This window comes from Equus przewalskii, chromosome X, assembly GCF_037783145.1.
Source record: "Equus przewalskii isolate Varuska chromosome X, EquPr2, whole genome shotgun sequence".
Taxonomy (NCBI): Eukaryota; Metazoa; Chordata; class Mammalia; order Perissodactyla; family Equidae; genus Equus; species Equus przewalskii.
In genome coordinates this window covers 48323480-48349688 of record NC_091863.1, presented here as the reverse complement: position 1 = coordinate 48349688, position 26209 = coordinate 48323480, and the positions used below count along the sequence as shown (strand labels likewise).

General features: G+C 38.7%; 1 protein-coding gene across 29 annotated transcripts in view; it reads left to right on the top strand.

The window, feature by feature from the left end:
* ARHGEF9 (Cdc42 guanine nucleotide exchange factor 9) overlaps positions 1-26209 on the top strand; it is a 570152-nt gene that overhangs the window by 524450 nt on the left and 19493 nt on the right. For all 29 annotated transcript variants that reach the window (XM_070605606.1, XM_070605602.1, XM_070605604.1 and 26 more), the window contains 2 exons: positions 9195-9438; positions 23028-23096. In XM_070605606.1, coding sequence (XP_070461707.1) covers positions 9195-9438; positions 23028-23096 — 313 coding nt within the window. The remainder of the gene's footprint in view (positions 1-9194; positions 9439-23027; positions 23097-26209) is intronic.

The window sequence follows — 26209 nt, the reverse complement described above, 5'->3', positions numbered from 1 at the left end:
ATTCTTAATATATCAGCCATGTCACCAATAGGCATGTGCCAATTCTTCCCACTGAGGCATGTTTACACTCAGAACAACCAGTTATAAATAGACACAGCAAAACAATTAGGAAGCTGGTTTATTTTGGAGTCACCCCACCACTCAGATCCTATTAATTTTGGCATCTATCAGCCTAGGCTGGGATTACTTTAAAATGTGTAACTCAGCTCTGGAAAGCAGTGGCTATAGGAGCCAGGGCACAAAATAGTGAGACAAAGGCTAGGAATAAAGAAACAAGATGAACAGTGGGCTTAGTTTAAGAGCCAAGGGGCAGCAGAAGACTGAAATCAGATGATGTGTCAACTCTAGGCCAGCTAGTAGGAGCTAATGATTAAGGTGAAACTGGAAGTCAAGGCAGGGCTAGGGGTTTAAGCCAGCCAAGGTGGCATGATGGGGGAAGCAGGCAACAGGGATGATAAAAATAAGAGAAACCTTGGGGCCAGCCTGAGGACGCAGCGGTTGGGTTTGCACATTCCACTTCGGCGGCCCAGGGTTCTCCAGTTCGGATCCCGGGTGCAGACATACACACCACTTGTGAAAGCTATCCTGTGGCAGGCATCCTACATATAAAGTAGAGGAAGATGGGCATGGAAGTTAGCTCAGGGCCAGTCTTCCTCAGCAAAAAGAGGAGGATTGGTGACAGATGTTAGCTCAGGGCTAATCTTCCTTAATAAATAAATAAATAAGAGAAACCTTGAAGCAGGCATAGCTTCCTTCAGATAGGAGCCACCTTGTTCTAGCAAGAACCATGGGCTTTTATTCCAGAGCAAAGCTGGCCCAGAGTCTGGGGCATAAAGGCCACCCAACTCCACATACCTGGACATTCTTGACTCTGGTTTCCCAGAGCATGAGCAGTTACAGCCTGATTTTTCAAAAGCTATTAAAAGTGTGTCTTATGTTTGTGTTGAGGCCATGGTTGAGGATTTCTATTTGCTAACTACAATAGGGCTTTCTATTCAGCAAATAGGGCGTAAACTTTTGAGAAATGACCATGGGACCCAAAGAAGGTATAGAAAGAGACAAGGGCTTTTGCCTGCTGGGTTGTTGAGGGACTTCTTGCTGTTACTATGAAAGACTCCCCTCTTGAGATACAGCTGGAAAGAATGGACAAGGCTTTCTGAGGTGAAGATTCCTTGGAAGAAAGGAAATCTACAAAGGAAAGTAAGGGGAAGGGCCAGGATGAGGGCTGGACGAGTAAGGCACTCAGCTCAGGGACACAATTTAAAAGGGCACCCCAAAGTTCAGTAATCCTTTTGACAGGGAAGAAAGGGAGCAAGCAAGCTAAATAATCAAATGTGGCTACATTAAGCTTTATGATGAGCTCATATTTAAAAAGGAGGAAACATGGGACCCTAGCAAGTGGCTAGATAATATGTAACATTTTGCAGGTGATAGGATATTTAATAAGAGTGACAGAGTAGTTTCATGAATTCTAGAATGAGTCAATGTTAGTTTCAAAAAATGCTAAGATAATATCAATAATTTTTAAAGATATATTCAAAGAAAGAAAAGGAGTGATAGTCTGACAACCCCCTGCTTGAGGCAGATAGTTTAGTGTTAACAGAGGAACGCAGAACTTCTCTGTCAAGGGAAAAAGAGCATAAACCTCTTGAGGGAGATTTTAAGTCCAAAGTATTTGAGGTTGTAAGAAAGCACCTCACTGCTCCGAATTTTTTCTTTCATGCCATATTTATTGAGCCCCTGCTCTGTGCCAGTCAGCTCCACCTTCACAGGGCTTATAGTCTAATGGAATTTAGGTGCAATATAATTTAAAAATCTACACATGACTGGACACTGAAATAATTCTCAGATGTCCCCAGTGGAATTGCTGTAGATAAACTCAGCAGAATCCTGAGTCCCAGGAGATCCTATAAGAACACTATAGATGAGAAAATGTGCCAGTTTTCAAAGCGTAAAAGATTCTAGAAGTTATAGATTAACAATAAAATAATAATGAACTAACATTTACTGAGTGCCTCTATGATTCTGTTCACATTCGTTAACCCAATTTAATCCTCATGACAAACCTATGAGGTGGGTACTATTATTATTCCCATTTTAAAGATACATAAAGTGAGATAAAGAGAAGTTGTATAATTTGCCCAAGGTGATATATAGCTAGTGAGCAATGGAGCCAGGAGTTGAATCTAGGCAAACTGGCTCCACATTCTACACTGGTAACCTTTACGTCATTATTGCCATTGAGCTTCTCAGAATTCTATAATAGATTATTAAATGGTCTGTAAACATTTAGAAAGAGATGCAATGACCACAGGGGCTCAGCATTGGTTTCCTAAGAGTAAGTCATGTCACATAAAACTCAGTTTTTATTCTGCCAGTAACTAGACTATTTGATGGGAGGATTGTACTGGATAGAGAATATCTGGACTTCAGCCTGGCACTTCAGATTTCCCCACAGTTTCCTTGCAGACAGAAACAGTGTGGAGTGGTAGATAAAGCATAAACTTTGTGGTCAGACAGTTCTGGGCTCATTAGTTCCAGCACACTTTAACTATATAATTTCAAGCAATTGACTTTTCACTTCCTGTACCTCCACTTTATCATCTGTAAAATGGATATAATAACTACTCTAAAGGGTCGTTATAAAGATTAAATGAAATCAATGCATGTAAAATGCCCAATAGAGGTCCTGGCACTTAGTAGGTGCTCATTAATCTTGGCCTCCCTCACCCAAGACTCAGAGGTAGGCATCCCTGTAAGGTAGTCAGGTCCCCATCATTAGATGTATCCAAAAATGAGCTAGATGATTACCTGCTAGATAGTATAGGAGAGACTGAAACAACTATCTGATTTCTAAGATCATTTGGCCCAGTTACTAAGTTCCCATCCAGCTCTTAAGATAACTCTTAGTTCCTAGTCAGTTGTACAAAAACTTCCCCATTTCGTACATTGGAAGTTGGTATTGCATGAGCTACTTAGAATAGTTTGAACAACTTGTAGTTTCAGAGTGTGCATATATGTGTATGTGAATATATCTATGAAGGTACTTTTTAAATGGCCATTAGAGTAGGTGGGAAAAGATACCACTAGCTCTAATTATGTGATCCCTTCTTTATCTTTTGCTATCCTCCCTCTTTCGCTGCCCTTGTCTCTTTTGAAAAATCTAGATAAGACTTTTTGTTCTCTTTCTTGTCTTCTACACTGGCTGTCTCTGCTCCTCTACATCTCATTGCTCTGTTAATTTTAGTTATGCATATGTTTTGTTATTTTCTTCCTGAGATGATTATATTGGGAATAATTTGGCTGTTTGGGGGATTTTTCCCTTTTTTTTTCATTTTTTCCCTTTCACTTTTTACTGGTGAAAGGAGGAGAGCCCCTTTCCCCTCTCCTCAGTCAATCATCCACTAATGTTCCTACAGCCCTGTAGTTGCCCTAAGCAGCCTTTTCCCTCTATCCTCTGTCCTCAATTGTGCCAGTCTTTACATGATCTGTTGTCCCCTGTGTCATAAGTACTCGATATGTAGGTTGCTTTCACCATATTCTGGGATGATGATGCTGGAGAGAGGACTTCTTCTGTTCAAGGAATGTTCTGCATTTGGGCCATTTCTTCTTGCACTGAAGGGCCAGACTTGGAGGATGAGCCATTTGGGACAACTTGGAAATGCAACAATAGCAACAGAGATGGGGATAGTGCAGAAAGAAAATGGGGATTTGAAACCAGAACACATGGATCTTAGACTCTACTCTCTCTTACTAATTTGTTTAACCTTGGGCAAGTTCTTTAAGTCCTTATTCTCCTCAGTGTCAAATCAGGCTGATGATAGACTTTATCTCACGAGGCTTTGAGAAGAACCACCAGAGGTATTGGGAAGCAATAAAATATAGTGTTAACACCCTGGGTTATATTCTAGGGCCACACAAGAAGGCACAGATTTCCTTTTTGCCATGAGCTGTGTGACCTTGGGCAAATTCTCTGTGCCTGTTATTATACCCTCATTTGCAAAATGAGAATCATAATGGTATCCACATGGAAGGGAGGTTGCAAGGGTTAAATGAGACAATACAGTTGCAGTGCCTGGCAGGTAGTGAGTACTTAGTAAATGTTAGCTATTGATATTCTTACTGTACATGCAATGTTACTAATTATTCATTCAGCAAATTTTTATTGGGAGTCAGTATACACAGTGTTTAAATAAGCACAGATTTTAGAGCCAGATAGCCTGGACTCAAAGCCCAGCTCTGTCAGTTAGTAGCTTTTATTTCTGGGCAAGTTTCTTAACTGCTTTATGTCTACAGTTCCTCATAAAATTGGGTTATAACAGTACCTACCTTGTAGTATTGTTGTGAGGATTATTTAAGTTAGTAAATACCAAGTATTTAGCTGTCAAGGGATGAATGCATTAAAAAACGTGATATATGTATACACACACACACACACACACACACACACACAGGACTATTATTCAGCCTTAAAAAAGAAGGAAATCCCACCATTTGCAACAACATGGATGAACCTGGAGGACATTTGCTAAGTAAAATAAAATAGACAAAGAAAGACAAATACCATATGATCTCACTTATATGTGGAATCTAAAACAGTTGAACTCCTAAAGATACAGAGCAGAATGGTGGTTGCCAGGGGCTGGTGGGAGTTGGGTAAATGAGGAGGTGTTAATCGAAGGGTAAAAACTTTCAGTTATGCAGGATGAATAAGTTCTGGAGAGCTAATGCACAGCATGGTGACTATAGTTAGCAACACTATATTGTATACTTGGAATTTTCTAAGAAAGTAGATCTTAAGTGTACTAAACCCCAAAAAAAGGTAACTATGTGAGGTGATGGATATGTTAATTAGCTTATTGTGGTGATCATTTTACAAGGTATACATATACCAAAACATCACATTGTATATCTTAAATATATATACAATCTTTTTTTGTCAATTTTACCTCAGTAAAGCTGGGGAAAAAGGCAAAGCATCTAGAATAGTGTCTGGTGCCTAATATGTGCTGTTTAAGTGTTCACTGTTGCAATTGTTGTTGTTATTATTTTGTTATTAAGTATATACTCTAATTCTGGAATACAATAATGAAAAAGATAAATCCAGCCCAGCCCCATGTGCCTTCCTGAGGATCTGAAGAGAAAACTAGGGCGGTCCAGGTTAGCGGGGAGCAACCAGGACCCATTCTAAAGAAGTAGGGAGGACCTTACTGACAAGCAAGTGAGGCAGGCTGCATTCCCCAGATTGCAGCATCTGTTATTTGTACAAAATGTACTGCAGTGTCTTACTAAACCCCATGAATACCCAGGGAAGCCAAATCCCAAACAGCTCTCAGCTGTTTCAGTTATGTAATGTTAGGGACGGCAGTAGGCTCCTTGCTGGAGCCATGGCTAGGACTAGGGCCTGGGTGCTTGTCTGCAGACTTCCAGGGCCCTCCTGGAGAAGCACTAGCTCCCTTAATATCATTCAACTCGGATGAGTGGAAGGGAAAAAGAGGAAGGCTAACATCCTGTTAGAAACAACGCCACTTAGGCAGGGAACTTGTGATGACCCAAATAGCATCTGTGGTGAACACTGATTCATGATGTCCCTGTGAAAGTACTCAGACCACCATTAACAAGTAGCATGTAGGCAACAATGGTTCAGGAGGGCTGAGTCCCCTTGCCATGTGCAGAAGCTGAGCAGAGAAACCTCTGAGGCTTTGTCAGCTGTCCTTCCCTGGACAATCCCCGAGTAAGGCAAGACCAAGGAAGGTGCAGTGCTGGGCACAGCCTAAATGGGCAAACGAAACTAAAAGCTGTGAAACAAAACTAAACAACTCAGCAGTGTGGTAGCTGAGTGCCAATTGTGTAAGGGTCTTCGTGGTCGGTGCTAGCATTCAGAAAAGGGAAACCACCGTGACTTAAGCCGGAGGCTGCAGCAAGAGAAGGCTTCTTTGGGGAGGAAGAATGTGTGAATTTGACCTTGAAGGCTGGAAGGATTGGAATAGGAGGTGTCATTGGGGCAGGGAGGAGATACTAGTGTGAGCCCAAGTACAAATCTGTGATTTTGGAGAGTGGGTGGCACCACTGAAAGTGTGTGTGGAATTTCCAGGGACAGTGGGGTAGCTATATAAATTTTAAAATATTCAGAGTGACCTTTGCTTTGATTTATTTTTAGTTACAATATTTAACTTATTTTGAAAGTTTAAATCAACTAAAGGAGGCGGTGAGATTTTTATGTTTTTCAAAAGGACTTTTAAAGGGCTACGAAACACTGGTCTAGGAGCAAGAAAGCTCAGGACAATATTTATCAGACAAGGCTGGCCTCATGACCTGGAAACCATGTGTTTAGATTTGAATTTTACAACCATTTTACAAGGTAATGATGACTTTCCCTAGTTTCATAGTTGAGGAAATTGAGGCTCACTTGCCTAGGTGACTTGCCTAAGACCACACAGCTAGTAGGTTAAGCAGCTATCACTCAAACTCAGGGCTTTGGACTCTAACTCATACTCTTTCCACCGTTCTATGCTGCTTCGTGGCCTTAGCTACCCTTTCCAATTGGATTTTCTAAATGGCAGGTCATTCTTAATCATTCCTATCACATCCCTACACTTGGCTTTATGACTAATCTGATGCTTGAAAACTCACATTCAACCCTCTGGGGAGCCAGAAAGAACAGGCAAAGGGAGAATTTTAATGCCACATCTTTCTAGCCCTGTTCCCCTGCCACAGAGGCAGAATTCTCTCTAGTTCCTTGTTATCCTTAAATACCTAAAGAAACAATAGGAGATTCAGTTGATGCTTTTAGTTTTGCTCCAAGATCTCACACATCCTTCCCATTTTTGGAAACTCACTAGTTTACTAGGTTTTGAAAGCTGGCAGTGATTGTGACACACCAACTTAGAGGGAAAAGATGCTGTAGGCTGAAGTTAGGAATAGGAGATTGAGGTTGACTTTGTTCTAGCTAAGTGGGCAACCACCTATTAGCTGTGTGGTCCAGACCTGGCTTCCCAGGTCTATGTGTATTTGTACTATGTATTGTTAGGCAGATTTCCAGCCTTTATGAGATCAAATTAGATTACATTGATCCATTCTCCTCAGCTTGTCCTGCTTTTGTAGTGAGATTAGGCTGACAAGGACAGGGCCCACTTTCTATGCATGTGTCTCTCAAAGTGTTCCTGAGGCTTATGGAAGTCAGTGCATTGGAGCCACCCCATCCTTTTGGCCAGGACTGAGCTTGTCCACTTTGAGCATGGTGAAAGGAACCCAGGCTCTGAAATAGGCTTGGAGCGTCATGGGCCCACTCTGTACAGCTGACCTCTTCCTCTCTTGTGAACTTGATTCCAGGAGCACCCAACAGATCAGAACCCATCTGTACTCACAGCTTATTTGTATGCACAATCATTGTGGGAGGAAAAAGAACACAGTGATGGATATTTTTTGCAAAGTAATTCAACAACACCTGTATTTCCTTGCCTGGGGCTTTGAAATTGACAGAGCGATATTGGGAATTCTTAAAGATAGCCTTTCCTAGACCTACTGAAAAGCCCAGTTTACCATGCAGTGTGGAGTTAGGATTGGGAATGTGGATGGCCAAAGGCAAATCCTTGGCAGGTAGCCTGCAGCTAAGAAGTGAGGCATGTGAGGCAATTCAGTAGAATGGGAATAGTTTAAACCATATAATGTTAATAAAAGTTAATGAGCATTTCTGACTCTGTCAGATTGTCTGAAAGTCCAAATACAAGCAGAGAGGAAGGAGAGTTGGCCAGAAAGGACCCCTGCTACTGGTAGTGGACATCTGTCAGGACAGGGCTCGCTGGGGCCCTTCTTTGCCAGACTCAGCCATACTACATGTCCCAGAAGTAGGTGTGCTCTCTGGGGAAGCTGAGGGCAATGCTGAGAGGAGGAGATGCTAAAAGACTACTCCAAGAGACAGTTACATATCAGACCTTACATCGCACAGGTCATTTCATCCACCTCTCTGTTCTTCTTTGTATAACTTACAAAATATTTGATATTCAAAACAGATACAAAAATAATATAATGAGCACTCATGCACTTAGTATCCAACTTAAGAAATAATTCATTACACATACGTCTTCCTTCTCTCTGTCTCAGCTCCTTCCCTTCCTTTCCCTTCCTTCCTCACCTCTCCCTATTCTCCTCTCTCTACTCTCTTGAATTTGGCATGTATCATGTTCGTATATTTTTTTAATAAATTTTTTAAGTATGTATGTATCCCTAAACGTATGTGGCATTGTTTTGTATGTTTTTAAACCTTATATGAGTGGAATAGATATGGATGAGATAAAACTATATAGAACGGAAACTAGGGGAATGATGAGCATGAGTTTAAGATGGAGGTTGCCTTGGTGTTGTAGCTTTTGGATTGGGTGGCAGGTTCACCAAAACAATACATTATTAAAAGTAAGTAAGTAAATAGAGAAATAAGAGCACCATGAATGGACTCATCATGAGTGTCTCATGGACGGAGGGTTAGGATTAATTCAATTCTGTGTACCTGAGAGCAAAACAATGATAACAACAGATAGGCAATAGACTCTTTATATCCATCTACAACTTTTATTTTTCTCGCACAATAAGATTTGTGAAATTAATCCGGGCCAATAATGAAGCTCTTTATCCACTTTTACCCCCATTTATCCTTCCAGACTAGGCCTTCTCCAAAAATCCCCAGAGTGCTGTGTTCAACCCTCCCCAGGTAATCCTTCCTGGCCAGCATCCTGTGGCTACCTAGCTACTCTTACCACTTATTCCCCCTCTGATATGCAGGTCTCACTGGCCTGCTTGGATTCCTGAGTACACTCCAGGCAACCAGCCAGCTAATTTCATACTTCTGGAAGGCTTGTAAGTATTTTGGAAGAGGAAAAGCCCTTGCTAGCAGTGCTTGTGTGGCTTACTGCTTCCTACTTCCCATCGACAGTCTTGTAAACACATTGATTGATGCTGAGGTCTGAGACAGAGTCTTTGGATGTAGGACAGAAGCTTTCTCTAAGAGCATCTAGTTAACCAACCTGTCAATGTCATACTGCTAAGCTAACCTGCCCAAATTTAGAACAAACCAACCCCCTTTAGTACTCCAAAACAATGGCAGTGTTATAGTCCTGCTCCATTCCCATTTGCCAACTCTCCTGGTACCCACTCTCCACATAACTCCAACAAAAAGGCTTCTCTTCCTTCCCACCTAGGACCTGATCCGGAGAGACATCCTGTACTACAAAGGCCGCATTGACATGGATAAATATGAGGTAGTTGACATTGAAGATGGCAGAGATGATGACTTTAATGTCAGCATGAAGAATGCCTTCAAGCTTCACAACAAGGAGACTGAGGAGATACATCTATTCTTTGCCAAGAAGCTGGAGGAAAAGATACGCTGGCTCAGGGCTTTCAGAGAAGAGAGGAAAATGGTACAGGAAGATGAAAAAATCGGTAAGTGACCTGAGAGGAGAAAGAAGAATATGGCTATGAAGAACATAAAGGATTTGAATTAGTTTTCATTTTTCTGGAGGCAGAGGGAAGATTTCTGTTGCAAACTGACCTAATCCACATTGATGGTTCCATATTATTAGATTCTTTTTGGTAGATACCAGCAGTTTCCAATAGTCAGGGTTAAATGACTATTTAACCTCCACTACAGTCTCATTACTGGATAAGATTATTACACTGAAAGCAAACCTCAGGCTCGATTCTCCCAAACATGCAAACATTTATTAGCAAACAAATACAAAAGCAGTCATACAACCTGTTTTGTAATCTCTACGAAATTCCAGCTCTGTTCTTAGATACGTGACAGCATCTTCTGTGAAAATGTTAGTCAAGACAGATTTGGTAGTATTATAGCAACAGGATTCAGCTAACTTTCTAGTCAGAGTCTGGTGACAGAATCCTCTGATGAGGGCCAAGATGTAGCACCTATTTTCAATCTTAAGCTTCAAGCTTCCTTCTGAAGGGTATAGGCCAAAGGGCTCACTGGATTCTTATACTTAGATTTTGTGAGGGCTAAAGTGCCTGTAAGACATTTGTAGCCAGTGTACATCTTGAATAACATCCATTTTACGAATGAAAATTCATTTTTAACAAGTGTTAAGTTAATTAGTCCTCCTACATTAAGGTGACTGAACTGCTGGTAGTAATGGTCTTTCCAGCAAAGACTGCTGAGTATCTAATATGTTAACAAATTTCCTCTTGAATGTGTATTCCTGATTAGGGCACTTCAGATGTTAACTAAATGCCTACAGAGTATAGATTAAAATTAATGTGCATGTATATATCTCACACTCTGTATGAAAGTATTTTAAAGTAAATTATAGAAAATACAACAGGGTGTAAAACCATGACCACTTCCATGATTTAGAATCACACTAAACTCTACTCTTTGGCTTGAAACAGATTGTTCATCTTTTCCAGAAGAGTTGGCTCATAGAGATATTTTTCATGCTACTTCCCAACTGTGGGATTTAGGGGCCATTGGCTGTAGGTTAGTGGTTTACAAAGTACTCTCTAGTCTCTTGCTCATCGTTCTGCCTTTCTGGCATAAAAATACCAAAACAGCCAGGTTTTGTAATTCCCTGAGAAGGCACACAGTTCCTGTTTTTTGCCCCACACTGAATGGGAGTGGAATTGTACCTTAAAACACCTGTATGTTCAAGTTGGTAGAAACTACCTCTAGAAAAATGGGTCTACCCATTGAGTCCTGGTGCAAATGAATTCTCCTATTGTTCAGTGTTGAGGATTGATTAATGGTCCAGAGGCAAGGAAGGATAATCAGAAAGACACTGCTTAGTCTAATCCTAGTCTTCTCCTCAGGTTTTGGGTAGAGTGCACATTGATAATTCGCTTTGAGTCCCATTGGAGTCAGACTGCTTCTAACATATGAACACTGCATTGGGACATGATGTGGAGTGGTACAGAAATGCTGCTGGCTGCTTCTTCCAGTGATAGGCAGCAGCAGCCTCTGACACTGCCTAGGTTGTTAGAAGTATTACAGGAATTATCTTAGTGTGCTTTCTGCAGACCCTAGATCAACTAAAAAATCCCACCATTTCCTCTGGTTCCAACATGATGTCTCGTATACAATGCCCTAATAACCTGTAAGTGTTAAGAATCTGCTTCTAATAGAAAAGCTGCCATAAATTGCTTCCTGATAGGCCTGTGTTCATCTTTTTAAAAATATTAAGATTTTTTTGGCCTGATTATAACAGTAAGTCACTTTCATTGTAGGCAATTTTGGAGGAAAAAACCCCAGAAAAATACAAGAAAAAAATAAAAATCACGTATGAACACACTATCCAGAGATAAGTTTTCTAAACATTTTGGAATATTTCCTTCCCATCTTTTTTTCCTATCTAAGTAAAAAAACCTAGGGTGGCTGAATCTTTCTTTCTGTCTCCCCCTCTACTCATGCCTCCCCATGATGGATAGACATAATTTTATATCCTCATTTTTCACTTAAAATTATATCATTAGCATTTCCCTAAAACATTTAATATTTTTAATTATTTTTTATGCTGTCATGGACTTACCATAATTTTTATGGTTTTTATCTTTACGTTTTAAGTAAAGTAAGAACCTTTTAAAGTACTTTAAAAGTAAGTACTTTTAAAGTAAAGTAAGTACCTGGCCATAATAGCTGTTTAAACACATATGGAGATGTAATAAAGGAAGTTTAGCATTCTTTTCCCTTCTCTGTCACTCCTATGCTGTGTGAGATAATCAGTATTAATTTGGTGTGCCTCTTTTTGTACTTATCTTATGCTCATATAAACATATATACACATAAGACTTTTTAATTTTTTTAAAGATTGGCCCTGAGGTAACATCTGTTGCCAGTCTTTTTTTTTTCTTCTTCTCCCAAAAGCCCCCCAGTACCTAGTTGTATATTCTAGTTGTAGGTCCTTCTAGATGTGCTGTGTGGGACGCCGCCTCAGCACGGCTTGATGAGCGGTGCCTTGTCTGTGCCCAGGATCCGAACTGGTGAAACCCTGGGCCGCCAAAGCAGGGCATGTGAACTTAACCACTTGGCCACAGGACTGGCCTCTAGACTTTTTTATTTTTATTTACAAAAATTTTATTATGCTATACATATTACTCCGTAACTTGCTTTTTTAAAACTTAATTTATTGTAAGTAACTCTCCAGGTGAATAATATAAAATCTAACTATAACTTCTTGGGGCTGGCCCCGTGGCCGAGTGGTTAAGTTCGCGCACTCCGCTGCAGGCGGCCCAGTGTTTCGTTGGTTCGAATCCTGGGCGCGGACATGGCACTGCTCATCAGACCACGTTGAGGCAGCGTCCCACATGCCACAACTAGAAGAACCCACAACGAAGAATACACAACTATGTACCGGGGGGCTTTGGGGAGAAAAAGGAAAAAAAAAATCTAACTATAACTTCTTATATCAGTCAGAGTTCAACCAGAGAAGCATAACCAATAGGAGATGTATTATTATTAAGAGATTTATTACAAGGAATTGGCTTCTGTGATTATGAAGCCTGGCAAAGCAACTCCAAAATTCGTAGGGCAGGCAATCAGGAATGGAAGATCACAGGTAGGCTTGAACACACGGGCATAAACCAAAGTTGTCATATATAGGCAGGAAGATAAGGAGAAGGATGGAACCTCACATACATGGGTGGAAACTGAGGTGGAATTGCTTCACTCTCAGGGGAAGGCGTCAGCCCTGTTTTTTTTGTAAGTGATAAAACCACTCACCATGAGCTATGCTCTTGACAAATTAAGTGCACAATATAGTAATGTTGACTGTAGGCTCAATGTTGTACAGCAGATCTCTAGAATTTATTCATGTCTTGTATAAATGGAACTTTATGCCTATTGAACAGCAACTCCCCATTTCTCCCTCCCTCCAGCCTCTGGGAATCACCATTCTACTCTCTATATCTGAGTTTGACTAGTTTAGATACTTCACATAAGCAGAATCATGCAATATTATCCTTCTGTGACTGACTTATTTCACTCAGCATAACGTTCTCCAGATTCATCTATGTTGTCTCATATGGCAGAATTTCCTTCCTTTTTAGGACTGAATAGTATTCCATTATATATCTATACCACGTTTTCTTTATCCATTCATTCATTGACAGACACATTTAAGTTGTTTCCATATCTTGACTGTTGGGAATAATGCTGCAATAAACATGAGAGTAAAAATATCTCTTCAAGATCCTGATTTCAGTTATTTTGTATATATACCCAGAAGTGTGATTGCTGGATCATACAGCAGTTCTACTTTTAAGTTTATGAGTAACCTCCGTACTGTTTTTTATAGTGGCTGCACCATTTTAATTCCCAACAGAGTACTATGGTTCTAGTTTCTCCACATCCTTGTCAATACTTATTATCTTTTGTTTCTTTGATAATAGCTATCCAAACAGGAGTGAGGTGATATATTATTGTGGTTAGAATTGCATTTCCCTGATGGTAGTGATGTTGAGCATATTTTTATATACTTGTTGGCCATTTCTATGTCTTTCAAGACACGTCTATGCAAGTCCTTTGCCCCTTCTCTTTTTTTGAGCTTTAAAATATTTATTAATTTAAAACTAATAAATCATAATGTTAATATAAATATAACGTTTTCTTTCAATTATTTTATTGAGGTCATAATGATTTATAACATTGTGTAATTTCAGGTGTACATTATTACTCAGTTTCTGTATAGACTACATCGTGTTCACCACTAATATTCTAAATTTTATGCATCACCATATATATGTACCCTGTTACCCCTTTTGCCCACCCACTGACCCCCTTACCCTCTGACAACCACTAATCTGTTTTCCCTATTCATATGTTTGTTTATCTTCCACATATGAGTGAAATCATGTGGCATTTGTATTTCTCTGTCTGGCTTATTTTGCTTAGCATAGTATGCTCAAGATCCATCCATGTTGTTGCAAATGGGACTATTTTGTCTTTTTTTATGGCTGAGTAGTATTCCATTGTATATGTATACATCTCTTTATCTAATCATCAGTCGATGGGCACTTGTGTTGCTTCCACATCTTGGCTATTGTGAATAATGCTGCAATGAACATAGGGCATAGGAGTGCATAAGGCTCTTTGAATTGTTGATTTCAAGTTCTTTGGATAAAGACCCAGTAGTGGGATAGCTGCATTTTATAGGTGGAGATGTCTCAAAATTTCTATTTTTAGATTTTTTGGGAAATCTCCATACTGTTTTCTCTAGTGGCTACACCAGTTTGCACCAGCAGTGTATGAGGGTTCCCTTTTCTCTACATCCTCTCCAGCATTTGTTATTTTTTATCTTGGTAATTATAGCCATTCTGACAGGTGTAAGGTGATGTCTAATTGTAGTTTTGATTTGCATTTTCCTAATAATTAAGGATGTTGAACATCTTTTCATGTGCCTGTTGGTCATCTCTGTATCTTCCTTGGAAAAATGTCTCTTCCTATCCTCTGCCCATTTTTTGATCGAGTTGTTCCTTTTTTTGTTGTTGAGTTTTATGAGTTCTTGAAATATTTTGGGAACTAACCTCTTGTTGTATATATGATTTGCAAATATTTTCTCCCACTTGGTGGGTTGTCTTTTCATTTTGTTTATGATTTTCTTTGCCTTGCAGAAGCTCTTTAGTCTGATGTAGTCTCATTTGTTTGTTTATTCTTTTGTTTCCCATGCCTGAGTAGCCATGGTATTTAAAAAGATGCTGCTAAGAGCGATGTCAAAGAGTGTACTGCCTATATTTTCTTCTAGAAGTTTTATGGTTTCAGGTCTTAGATTCAAGTCTTTAATCCATTTTGAGTTAATTTTTGTATATGATGTAAGATAATGGTCTACTTTCATTCTTTTGCATGTGGCTGTCCAGTTTTCCCAACATTGTTTATTAAAGAGACTTTCCTTTCTCCACTGTTCTTCTTGGCTCCTTTGTCAAAGATTAGCTGTCCATAGATGTGTGGTTTTATTTCTGGGCTTTCACTTCTGTTCCATTGATCTGTGTATCTGTTTTTCTGCCAGTACCATGTTGTTTTGATCACTGTATCTCTGGAGTATATTTTGAAGTCAGGGGTTGTAATGTCTCCAGATTTGTTCTTTTTTCTCAGGATTGCTTTAGTTATTTTGGGTCTTTGGTTGTTCCATATAAATTTTAGGATTCTTTGTTCTAATTCCGCGAAGAACGTCATTGGGGATCTGATTGGAATTACATTAAATATGTAGATTGCTTTAGGCAATATGGACATTTTAACTATGTTCATTCTTCCAATCCAAATGCATGGAATATTTTTCCATTTCTTTATGTCATCTTCGAATTCTTTCAATAATATCTTTTAGTTTTCAAAGTATAGGTTTTTCACCTCCTTGGCTAAATTTATTCCCAGATATTTTATTCTTTTTGTTGCAATTGTAAATGGGATTGTATTCCTCTCTCTTCTGCTAGTTTGTTATTAGCGTATAAGAATGCAACTGATTTTTGAAAGTTGAGTTTGTACCCTGCAACTTTCCTGTCGTTGATTATTTCTAATAGTTCTGGTGAATTCTTTAGGGTTTTCCGTATATAGGATCATGTCATCTGCATACAGCAAAGTTTCACTTCTTTCTTTCCAATTTGGAGACCTTTTATTTCTTTGTCTTGCCTAATTGCTCTGGCCAAAACCTCCAGTACTATGTTGAATAAGAGTGATGAAAGTGAGCACACTTGTCTTGCTCCTGTTCTTAGAGGGATGGCTTTCAGTTTTTCACCATTGAGTATGATTTTGCTGTGGATTTGTCATATTTGGCCTTTATTACTGTGGAGGTACTTTCCTTCTATACCCATTTTATTGAGAGGTTTTTTTTTCATAATTGGACGTTGTATCTTGTCAGATGCTTTCTCTGCACCTGTTGCAATGATCATGTGATTTTGTTCCTCATTTTGTTAATGTGGTGTATCATATTGATTGATTTGTGGATGTTGAACCATCCATGCATCCCTGGTATAAATCCCACTTGATCATGGTGTATGATCCTTTTAATGTATTGCTGTATTCGATTTGCCAATATTTTGTTGATGATTTTTGCATCTATGTTCATCAGTGATATTGCCATGTAATTTTCCTTCTTTGTGTTGTCCTTGTCTGGTTTTGGTATCAGAGTGATGTTGGCCTCATACAATGAGTTGGGAAGTGTTCTGTTGTCTTCACTTTTTCGAGATAGTTTGAGAAAGATAGATATTAAAACTTATTTGAATGTTTGGTAGAATTCTCCAGAGGGGCTATGTGGTCCTGGACTTTTTGTTTTTTGGGAGGTTTTTGTTTACTGTTTCAAGCTCTTTACTTGTGATTTGTCTATCAAATTCCCTGTTTTTCTTGATTCAGTTTTGGGAGGCTATATGAGTCTAAGAATTTATCCATTTCTTCTAGGTTTTCCAATTTGTTGGCACATAGTTATTCATAGTATTCTCTTATAATTCTTCGTATTTCTGTGATATTCATTGTAATTTCTCCTCTTTCATTTCTAATTTTATTTGAGCCTTCTGTCTTTTTTTCTTAGTTAGTCTGGCTAAGAGTTTGTCAATTTTGTTTGTCTTCTCAAAGAACCAGCTCTTAGTTTCATTGATCCTTTATTCTTTTTTTTAGACTCTATTTCATTTATTTCTGCTCCAATTTTTATTATTTCACCCCTTTTGCTGACTTTGGGCTTTGTTCTTCTTTTTCTAGTTCTATTGAGTGTCATTTGAGATTACTTATTTAAGATTTTTCTTGTTTGTTGAGATTGGCCTGTATCGCTATGAATTTCTCTCTTAGAACCACTTTTGCTCCATCCCATAAGAGTTGGTATGATGTATTTTCATTTTCCTTTGTCTCCATATACTTTTTGATTTCTCCTTGGATCCAATGGTTGTTCAATAGCATGTTGTTTAGTCTCCACATATTTGTGACTTTCCCAGCTTTTTTCTTGTCATTGATTTCTAGATTCATAACATTTCGGTTGGAAATGATGCTTGCTATGACTTCAGTCTTGTCAAATTTATTGAGGCTTGCCTTGTTTCCCAACTTATGGTCTATCTTTGAGAATGATCCATTAGCACTTGAGAAGAATGTGTATTCTCCTGTTTTTGGATGGAATGTTCTATATTGTCTGTTAAGTCATTATTTTTCATTTAAGTCTATTTCCTTGTTGACTTTCTGTCTGGATGATATATCCATTGATGTAAGTGGGGTGTTGAGGTCCCCTACTATTACTGTGTTGCTGTCACTTTCTCCCTTTAGGTCTGTTAATAGTTGCTTTATATACTTTTGTGCTCCTGTGTTAGGTGTGTAAATGATACTGTGTTATGTCTCTTGGTTGAATGTCCCTTTTATAATTATATAGTGTCCCTCTTTGTCTCTCACTGCCTTTTTTATCTTGAATTCTGCTTTGTCTGATATAAGTATGGCAACACCTGCTTTCTTTTGCTTGCCTTTAGCTTGCAGTATTGTCTTCCATCTCTTCACTCTGAGCCTGTGTTTGTCTTCAGAGCTGAGATGTGTTTCCTCAAGGCAGGATATTGTTGAGTCTTGTTTTTTAATTCATCCAGCCACTCTGTGTCTTTTGATTGGAGAATTCCATACATTTACATTTTGAGTGATTATTGATATATGAGGGCTTAATACTGACATTTTATCTCTTGTTTTCCAGTTGTTCTATATTTCCCTTGTTTCTCTTCCATTGTATTTCTGACTGCTATTTCAGTTTGGTGGTTTTCTGTGATGGTTTTCTCAGTTTTGTCTTTATTTATGATTTGTGTCTCTGCTCTGATTTTTTGTTTAGTGGTTACCATGAGGTTTGTATAAAAGATCTTGTAGATGAGATAGTCCGCTTTCTGATAGCCTCTTGTCTCCATTAGCCTAAGCATGTTCCATCTCTTTCCTCTTCCCTAAGTTATTGTTGTCACAAATTATTCTGTTTTGTGTTGTGAGTTTGTGATTAAAATGAAGTGTCCATAGTTACTTTTGATGCTTTCCTTCCCTTTGCCTTTTATGTTATAATTATTTGCTATCCTGTTATAGAGAGCTGCCATTTTCTGATTTTGTCTGTCTGTTTATCTCCTTGCTCAAGGCTTTGTAGTCCTTTGCCTTTTTGTTTCAGATATGAGGGCATCCTTGATCATTTCTTACAGGTGAGGTCTAGTGGCAGTGAACTCCCTCAGCTTTTGTTTGTCTGGGAAAGTTTTTATCTCTCCATCATCTCTAAAGGGTAGTTTTGCTGCATAGAGTAACTGCTTGGTTGAAAGTTTTGTCTTTCAGTATTTGGAATATATCCTTACATTCTCTCTCCTAGCCTGTAAGGTTTCTGCTGAAAAATCTGCTGAAATCCTGATAGGGGAACCTTTGTAGATTATTCTCTTCTACCTTGCTGCCCTTAATATTTTTTCTTTGTCATTGACTTTTTCCACTTTTATTGTTATATGCCTTGGAGTAGATCTTTTTGCATTGTTGTAATTAGGAGGTCTATTGACTTCAGCTACTTTTAAGTCCAGTTACTTCCCCAGGTTTTGAAAGTTCTCAACTATTATTTCTTTGAACAAGCTCTCTGCTCCTTTCTCCCTCTTGCCTCCCTCTGGAATAATCCATATGTTGTATTTCCTAATTGTCAGATATTTCTCAAAGAATTTTTTTTTAAGTCTCAGTTCTCTCTCCTTCTCTACCTGAAGTGTTTTTACATTTTTGTTCTCTAAATTGCTAATTCTGTCCTCCACAACATCAGCTCTGTTTTTAAGGTTTCTAGATTGTTTTATTTTCACATTCATTATGTTCTTCATCTCCAGAATTTATTTTTTTCCCATCCCCAAAGCCCCAGTACATAGTTGTATATTCTAGTTGTCAGTCCTTCTAGTTCTTCTCTGAGAGCCACTGCCACTGCATGGCTATGACAGATGAATGGTGTGCTTCTGTGCCCAGGGAGCTGAACCTGGGCCACCAAAGCAGAGTGCACAGAACTTTAACCTCTAGGCCATCAGGGCTGTCTCTCCAGAACTTCTCTGTGGCTTTTTTTTAGTTTCAATCTCTTTTGTGAAGAATTCCTTCTGTTCATTAATTTTATTCCTGAATTCACTGAACTGTCTGAGTTTTCTTATAACTCATTGAGTTTCTTTATGACAACTATTTTGAATTCTCTGCCATTTAGATTGTAAATTTCTGTGACTTTAGGATTGATTTCTGGAGACTTGTCATTTTCCTTCTGCTCTGGAGCATTAATATAGTTCTTCATGGTGTTCCATGAAGTGACCCTTTGCCAGTGCATAGTGGTAGTACCAGGTTACAAATTCCGCCTGCCACCACTGTAGGGGGTTGGCAGGAGCTGTTTTATGAACCCACTGCATCTGCTGGAAGTTGTGCTGATAGAGCTCCTCTGCATTTTCCCGCTGGCCACAGCCACTTGAAATGACACATGTATGTGCTCTTGTGCAGATCCACTGCCTTGGCCTGGAAAAGGCTGAATTCATGAGCTAAGTGGGTAGAGAGGGGTGCTTTCTTTCACATGCATGGGCCTGTGCTGTGTTCACAGGTGGTTCTCCTGGGCTGCTGCACTTTGTGGGGGTGCCCACACGGTGGCTGAGCCATGCCACTCAGTGTGGAGGGTTCCCATGGGCTGAACTGTAACTCCAAAAGTGAAAACATTCACACAGAGGCCTACCTGCTCCCCCGCCTTCTCTTACAGTTGTGTGCCAGCTGCTACATGAGGGCCTGGGTCCTAGATCACTGCTGCTGGAGAGCAGGAGGGGATCCGCTCACCTCCTTCCACTGCTTCCCAGGGATCCAGTTCCCCCACCTTCAGATGTATGGCTGCATGGATCTCTCAGACATACTTTTGTGCTTTGTAGGGCATCCTCTTGGTTAATGAATGTTCATTTGGCTGTAGCTTAGGGGGAAGAGACTAAGAGAACAGCTCGCTCTGCCATGATACTGATGTCACTCTCTTTGTGCATTGTTTTTAATTGAGTTATTTTGTTTTTCACTATTGATTGTTGAAGTTTTGTACATATTTTGGAAATTAACCCCTTATCGCATACATGGTTTGCAAATATATTTTCTCCCATTTTGTAGGTTACCTATTCACTCTGTTGTTTCTTTCTTTTGCTGAAAAGAAGTATTTTAGTGTGATGTAGTCTCACTTGTCTATTTTTGTTTTGTTGCCTATGCATTTGGTGTCATGTCTAAGAAATAATTTCCAAGACCAATGTCAAGAAACTTTTTCCCTGTACTTTCTTCTAGGAGTTTTACAGTGTCAGGTCATAAGTTTTAAGTCTTCAGTCCACTTTGAATTGATTTTCAAATATGGTATAAGGTAGGAGTCCATTTTCATTCTTTTGCATGTGAATATCCAGTTTTCCTAGCACCATTTGTTGAGGAAGCTATCCTTTCCCTGTTGTGTATTCTTTTTTCGTTTTTTTTTTTTGAAAAAGATTAGCCCTGAGCTAACATCTGCTGCCAATCCTCATTTTGCTGAGGAAGACTGGCCCTGAGCTAACATCTGTGCCCATCTTCCTCTATTTTATATGTGGGGCACCTACCATAGCATGGCTTGCCAACCAGTGCCATGTCTGCACCTGGGATCCAAACCGGTGAACCCTGGGCCGCCAAAGCGGAACGTGCACGCTTAACTGCTATACCACTGAGCCGGCACCCCCATTGTGTATTCTTGGCATGCTTGTCAAAGATATGTTGATTGTATATGTATGGGTTTATTTCTAGACTGTCTGTCCTGTTCTATTGGTCTATATGTTTGTCTTTAAGCCAGTACCATACTGTTTTAATTACTGTAGCTTTGTAGTATATTTTGAATCAGGAAGTGTGATACCTCCAGGTTTGTTCTTCTCTCTCAAGATTGCTGTGGCTATTATGGGCCTTTTGTAGTTCCACATGAATTTTAGGAGTATTTTCTCTATTTTTGTAAAGAAAGTCATTAGACTTTTGATAGGATTGCAGTGAATCTACAGATGGATTTGCATAGAATGGACATTTTAACAATATTAAGTCTTCTACTACAAGAAAAGAAAATTACAGGCCAATATCCCTGATGAGCATACCTGGAAAAATCTTCCATAAAACACTAGCCAGCAGAATTCACAGCACAATAAGGCGATCATACACCATAGCCACGTGGGATTTATCTTGGTATGCAAGAATGGTTCAATATATGCAAATCCATTTATGTGATACACCACACTAACAAAATGAGGGATAAAAATCACATGATAATCTCTATAGATGCAGAGAAAGCATTTGACAAAATTAAATACCCTTTTATGGTAAAGACTTTCAACAAACTAGATTTAGAAGGAATTTACCTCAACATAATAAAGCCGTATATGAAAGGCCTACAGCTAACATACTCAAGGGGGAAATACTGAAAGCTTTGTATCTAAGATCAGGAGCAAGATAAGGATGTCCACTTTCACCATTTTTATTCAACACAGTAGTGGAAGTCATAGCCAGAGTGATTAAGCAAGAAAAATAAATAAAAGGCGTCCAATTCAGAAAGGAAGAAGTAGAATTACTTCTTTTGACAAATGACATTGTCTTATACATAGAAAATCATAAAGATTCCACAAAAAATCTCTTACAACTAATGAATGAATTTAGTAAAGTTGCAGGATACAAAGTCAGTATATAAAAGTCAATTGTGTTTTGCTATCAACAAACTGTCTGAAAAGGAAATTGAGCAAATAATCCCATTCACAATTTCATCAAAATAATACAATACTTAGGAATAAACTTAACCAAGCAGGTGTAATACTTGTACACTGAAAACTACAAAACATTACTGAAAGACATTAAAGAAGACACAAATAAATAGACATCCTGTGTTCATAGATTAGAAGACTTAATATTGTTAAAATGTCCTTTCTACCCAAAGCCATCTACAGGTTCAGTGTGATCCTATCAAAATTGCAATGGCAATTTTTACAGAAATAAAAAGAAACAATCCTAAAATTCATGTGGAACCACAAGAAACCCACAATAGCCAAAGCAATCTTGAGAGAAAAGAACAAAACTGGAGGCATCACATTTCCTGATTCAAAATATATTACAAAGCTACAGTAATTTAAAAGTATGGTATGGGCATAAAGACCAATGAAATAAGATAGAGAGCCCAGAAATAAACCCACACATATACAGTCAACATATCTTTGATGAGGTTGCCAAGAATACGCAATGAGGAAAGGATAGTTTCTTCAACAGATGGTGCTGGGAAAACTGGATATTCACATGCAAAAGAGTGAAATTGGACTCCTACCTTACAGCATGCATGAAAATCAACTCAAAATGGGTTGAGGACTTAAACATATGACCTGAAATTATAAAACTCCTAGAAGGAAAGAATAAGTCATGACATTGGTCTTGGCAGTGATTTCTTGGATGTGACACTGAAAGCATAGGCAACAAAGCAAAAATAGACAAGTGGGACTACATCAAACTAAAATGATTCTGCACAGCAAAGGAAACAATCAACAGTATGAAAGGCAACCTATGGAGTGGGAGAAAATATTTGCAAACCATATATCTGATAAGAGGTTAATTTCCAAAATATATAAGGAACTCATACAACTCACTAGCAAAAAAAATAACTCAGTTAGAAAATGGGCAAATGACTTACACAGACATTTCTGTTATTTCATTGTTTTTTTGCCATTTGATTTTTTTCCTCCTTCTGAAACTTTTGTTAGCTCTGTACATTTTCTGTTGTAATATCTTATTTTTTGACTCATTATTTCCTTTTCTTTGTATTTTTGCTTTTGGTTTTGAAATATTTATCTAATTTACACCATACTGTATTTCACCATGTCGCATTTAACAGCCTTTTAACTCATGTTCTCACTTTTTTTTGCCCCTCTATATTGTGAAATGCATCTTTGTAGCTAAATCTTTGTCCAAGTTTCTGACTACTTTCCTTTTTGACTTTTCAAGACTTTTAATACATCTTGCCAAAATGACTCTTCCAGAAAAGTTGTACTAATTTATACATTTAAGAAAGGTCTATGTTTCTTATTTTAAAAAATCATGTATTTTTATATTACAGGTTTTGAAATTTCTGAAAACCAGAAGAGGCAAGCTGCAATGACTGTGAGAAAAGTCCCTAAACAAAAAGGTAAAAATGCCTTTAATCACTGTTTCCCTGGCTCCACTCACTCTCTTTGTGAGACTGGAAAGCCATAGTCTATGTGCTTGCATATTCCTAGGCTTGTTTCCATGCTGAAGTTCACGTGGTGTGGTTGAAAGTGTCCAGCTTCCCAGGTGTCTTGATTTCAGGTGGCAAATGGTCTTAAAGGCTTAGGAGTGAATAGTATAAGGTAGTCATATCTAAACATAGCTCAGTGGGTACAGGAAAATACTAGAACCTTTGTTTCTTTTTATTAATGCTTAAATAAAAGAAACCTAAACTTTACTAATAATATAGAGACAGATAGACAGTAGTAAACATCTAGAATTTATTAATAAGTATAAACATATTAGGGATATCTGCTGAACTTTCTTTCATTGGTTCGGGGACATTTGCTAAATCAGGAGTCCCAAATCAGAATGGAGAACTTCAAATTGAACCAAGACAGAAGATTCAGATAGCCAATCTCTATCTTTCTCTGAACCATAAACTAAAGTACTGAAAAAAGGAAAATATCTTGAGAATCAATTTGAATATGAAATAAGCTTTATTTTCTTGTTTCATGAACTAGACAAAATTAAAATGCTTAGTTGAATGAAGGGAAAGAACTACCCTCTGTTTATTCGAGAGCCTATTCAGTACCAGTCATTTTATATAAGTTCTTTCATTTCATCTTTATGGTGCCCCTGAAAAGGAAGCATTGTTAGCCCCATTTTTCAGATGAAGAAACTGAGGATCTTCAAAGTGGAGTGACTCTGAACCTTAGTCAGCTTGACTCCACGTCCACTCCTCTCTCCTCTCCATCTTAGAGTTCTGCTAATTCTCTATGCTAGGAATGAAGAGCTAATTTTTTTGTCTTGCCTCTCATTACTGACAGCTGCTTCTATTACTGACAGCTACTGTCATTGTCCCCAGGGGTGGATGATCATAATAAGACCTCACTTTCCCCAGGCCCTTCCTTCTGCTTTCTCAGTGGCTCTCTGGTTCAGAATGAGTCACCATACAGAATGATCAGATTCAAGTTGCCTGAAACTCCAGCAGACACAATGAATCTCCTTTTTATTGAGGAGACCTAGTGACCGTGAATACCTGATTTCCGTTTAAACACTGCACCTAGCTGGGGCCTCTCTGGCTAGACATGGCCTTCCTATTAGCTACCTATTGCTTCTTGCTCCTGAGAGTCTCTCATTGGCTCTTTCCCTCATCATGGAAATGTGATTCTCTTTAGATAGGGAATTAAAGGCAAGCACCCCTAACCTCTTGGGGGGTGAAAACATTAAAGACAGTGTTATAAAGCAATCTGGAGTTAAGATCAGTAAGGATATGATCTGTATGAATAGGAGAACCCTGTAAGAGAATGTGTCCCTTACTTAGAGATATGAGCAGAGAAGTGCCTTGGCCAGCTGGAGAGTCTTCAAGCTACAAAGGGGCTACTGTCCTAGCCACCTGCCTTTGTCTCCTGGAGGCACTCACCTCCTGAGCTTCTCTCACTCTGATTTCCTCCACTGTCCCTACCATGCTGACCTTCATGATGGGATGGTGCCCCTTTACCTCAGCCCAGGTTTCCTCAAGCTTATATGAAACTGGCTGGTCTTTTTACTTAGAACCCTTAAAACAATCCACCTGCTCACTTATACCAGCCTTTGTGTCAGATTCCTTCCTTACTCTGTATAGTCTCAAGGCTATCTTTTTCAGGTCCTTTCTTGTCTCCCAGTATCTAAACACTGGTTCGCCTGAAGAGCTTTCCACCCTTAACAGTAATCCTAGTCTTCAAAGAAACTCATCTAATTTCAAACCTCCCAGAATTCCTACAAATGTCCTCCTTTATTTCTTATCTGCAAGACTCTCCTAGTCCAGGGCTGTGGTGACTGATATATTTTGAGATACAAGGGCACTATACAATTGGAAGTGGTTGTCAAACTTAGAAATTCAATAGTTATATCATGTACATGCAAAGAACAGGAAGGGCATTCTTTCAAATATCCATGAAAGCCAGCTTCCTTGACACTTCCAATGACCACTTCCTGGAAATGATGGGAAACATTATTGTTAACATTTCTCCAATACAGATATAATTGGATAGGTAATTATTCTAGTGTCCCCCTCCAACTCCATCTGTAATACCATGGGACCTTATCAACTTGGTCTACTGCTCTGGAGAAGGGGAAGCCTGACTGGAAGAAAAGCAAAGAGGATAGAACCTAGCTCCAAGGAAGGCCTTTTCACTTTACATTTGCCTTCGTTTTAAAAATTGATATATAACTTCTTGGGAGTTGGATGCTAATTCCTGGTCCATCAACCCATTTCAGGCTGTCATCATGGAGATGCCTAGGGCCATGAGAACAGCCCCCATATCTAGAGGCTTTAGGGCCAACTCAAAATCAAATGAGTACCCTAGAATAACTAAAATAATCTTGAAGAAGAAGAAGAAAGTTGGAGTAATCAGTCTAGTCTGATTTCAACACTAATTATATAGCTACAGTGTGGTGTTGGCAGAAGGACAGACATATTAAATCAGTGGAACAGAATAGAGAACCCAGAAATAGACTGCACAAGTATGCCCAACTGATTTTTGACAAAGGTGCAAAAGCAATTCAGTGGAGGAAGTATAGCCTTTTCAGCAAATGGCACTGAAGCAATTGGACTCCATAGGCCAAAAATAAAGGACCTCAACCTAAACTCACATCCTATAAAAATCAACTCAAAATGAATAATGGACTTGAATGTAAAGCTATAAAACTTTTAGGCAAAAAAATAGGATAAAATCTTCAGGATGTAGGGCTAGGCAAAGAAGTAGATAAGATTTGACACCAAAAGCCTGAACCACAGAATGAAAAAAATGATAAAATTGATCTCATCAAAATAGAAAATTTTTCTCTGTGAAAGACCATGTGAAGAAGATGAAAAGACAAGCTACAGACTAGGAAAACATATTTGAAAACCACATAGCTGACAAAATGCTAGAACCTAGAATATATAAGGAACTCTCAAAACTCAACAGTAAAAACTCTAATTAGAAAATGTGCAAAAGACAAACAGATATTTCACTGAAGAGGATATATGGATGGCAGTTAAATACATGAAAAGATGTTTAACATCGT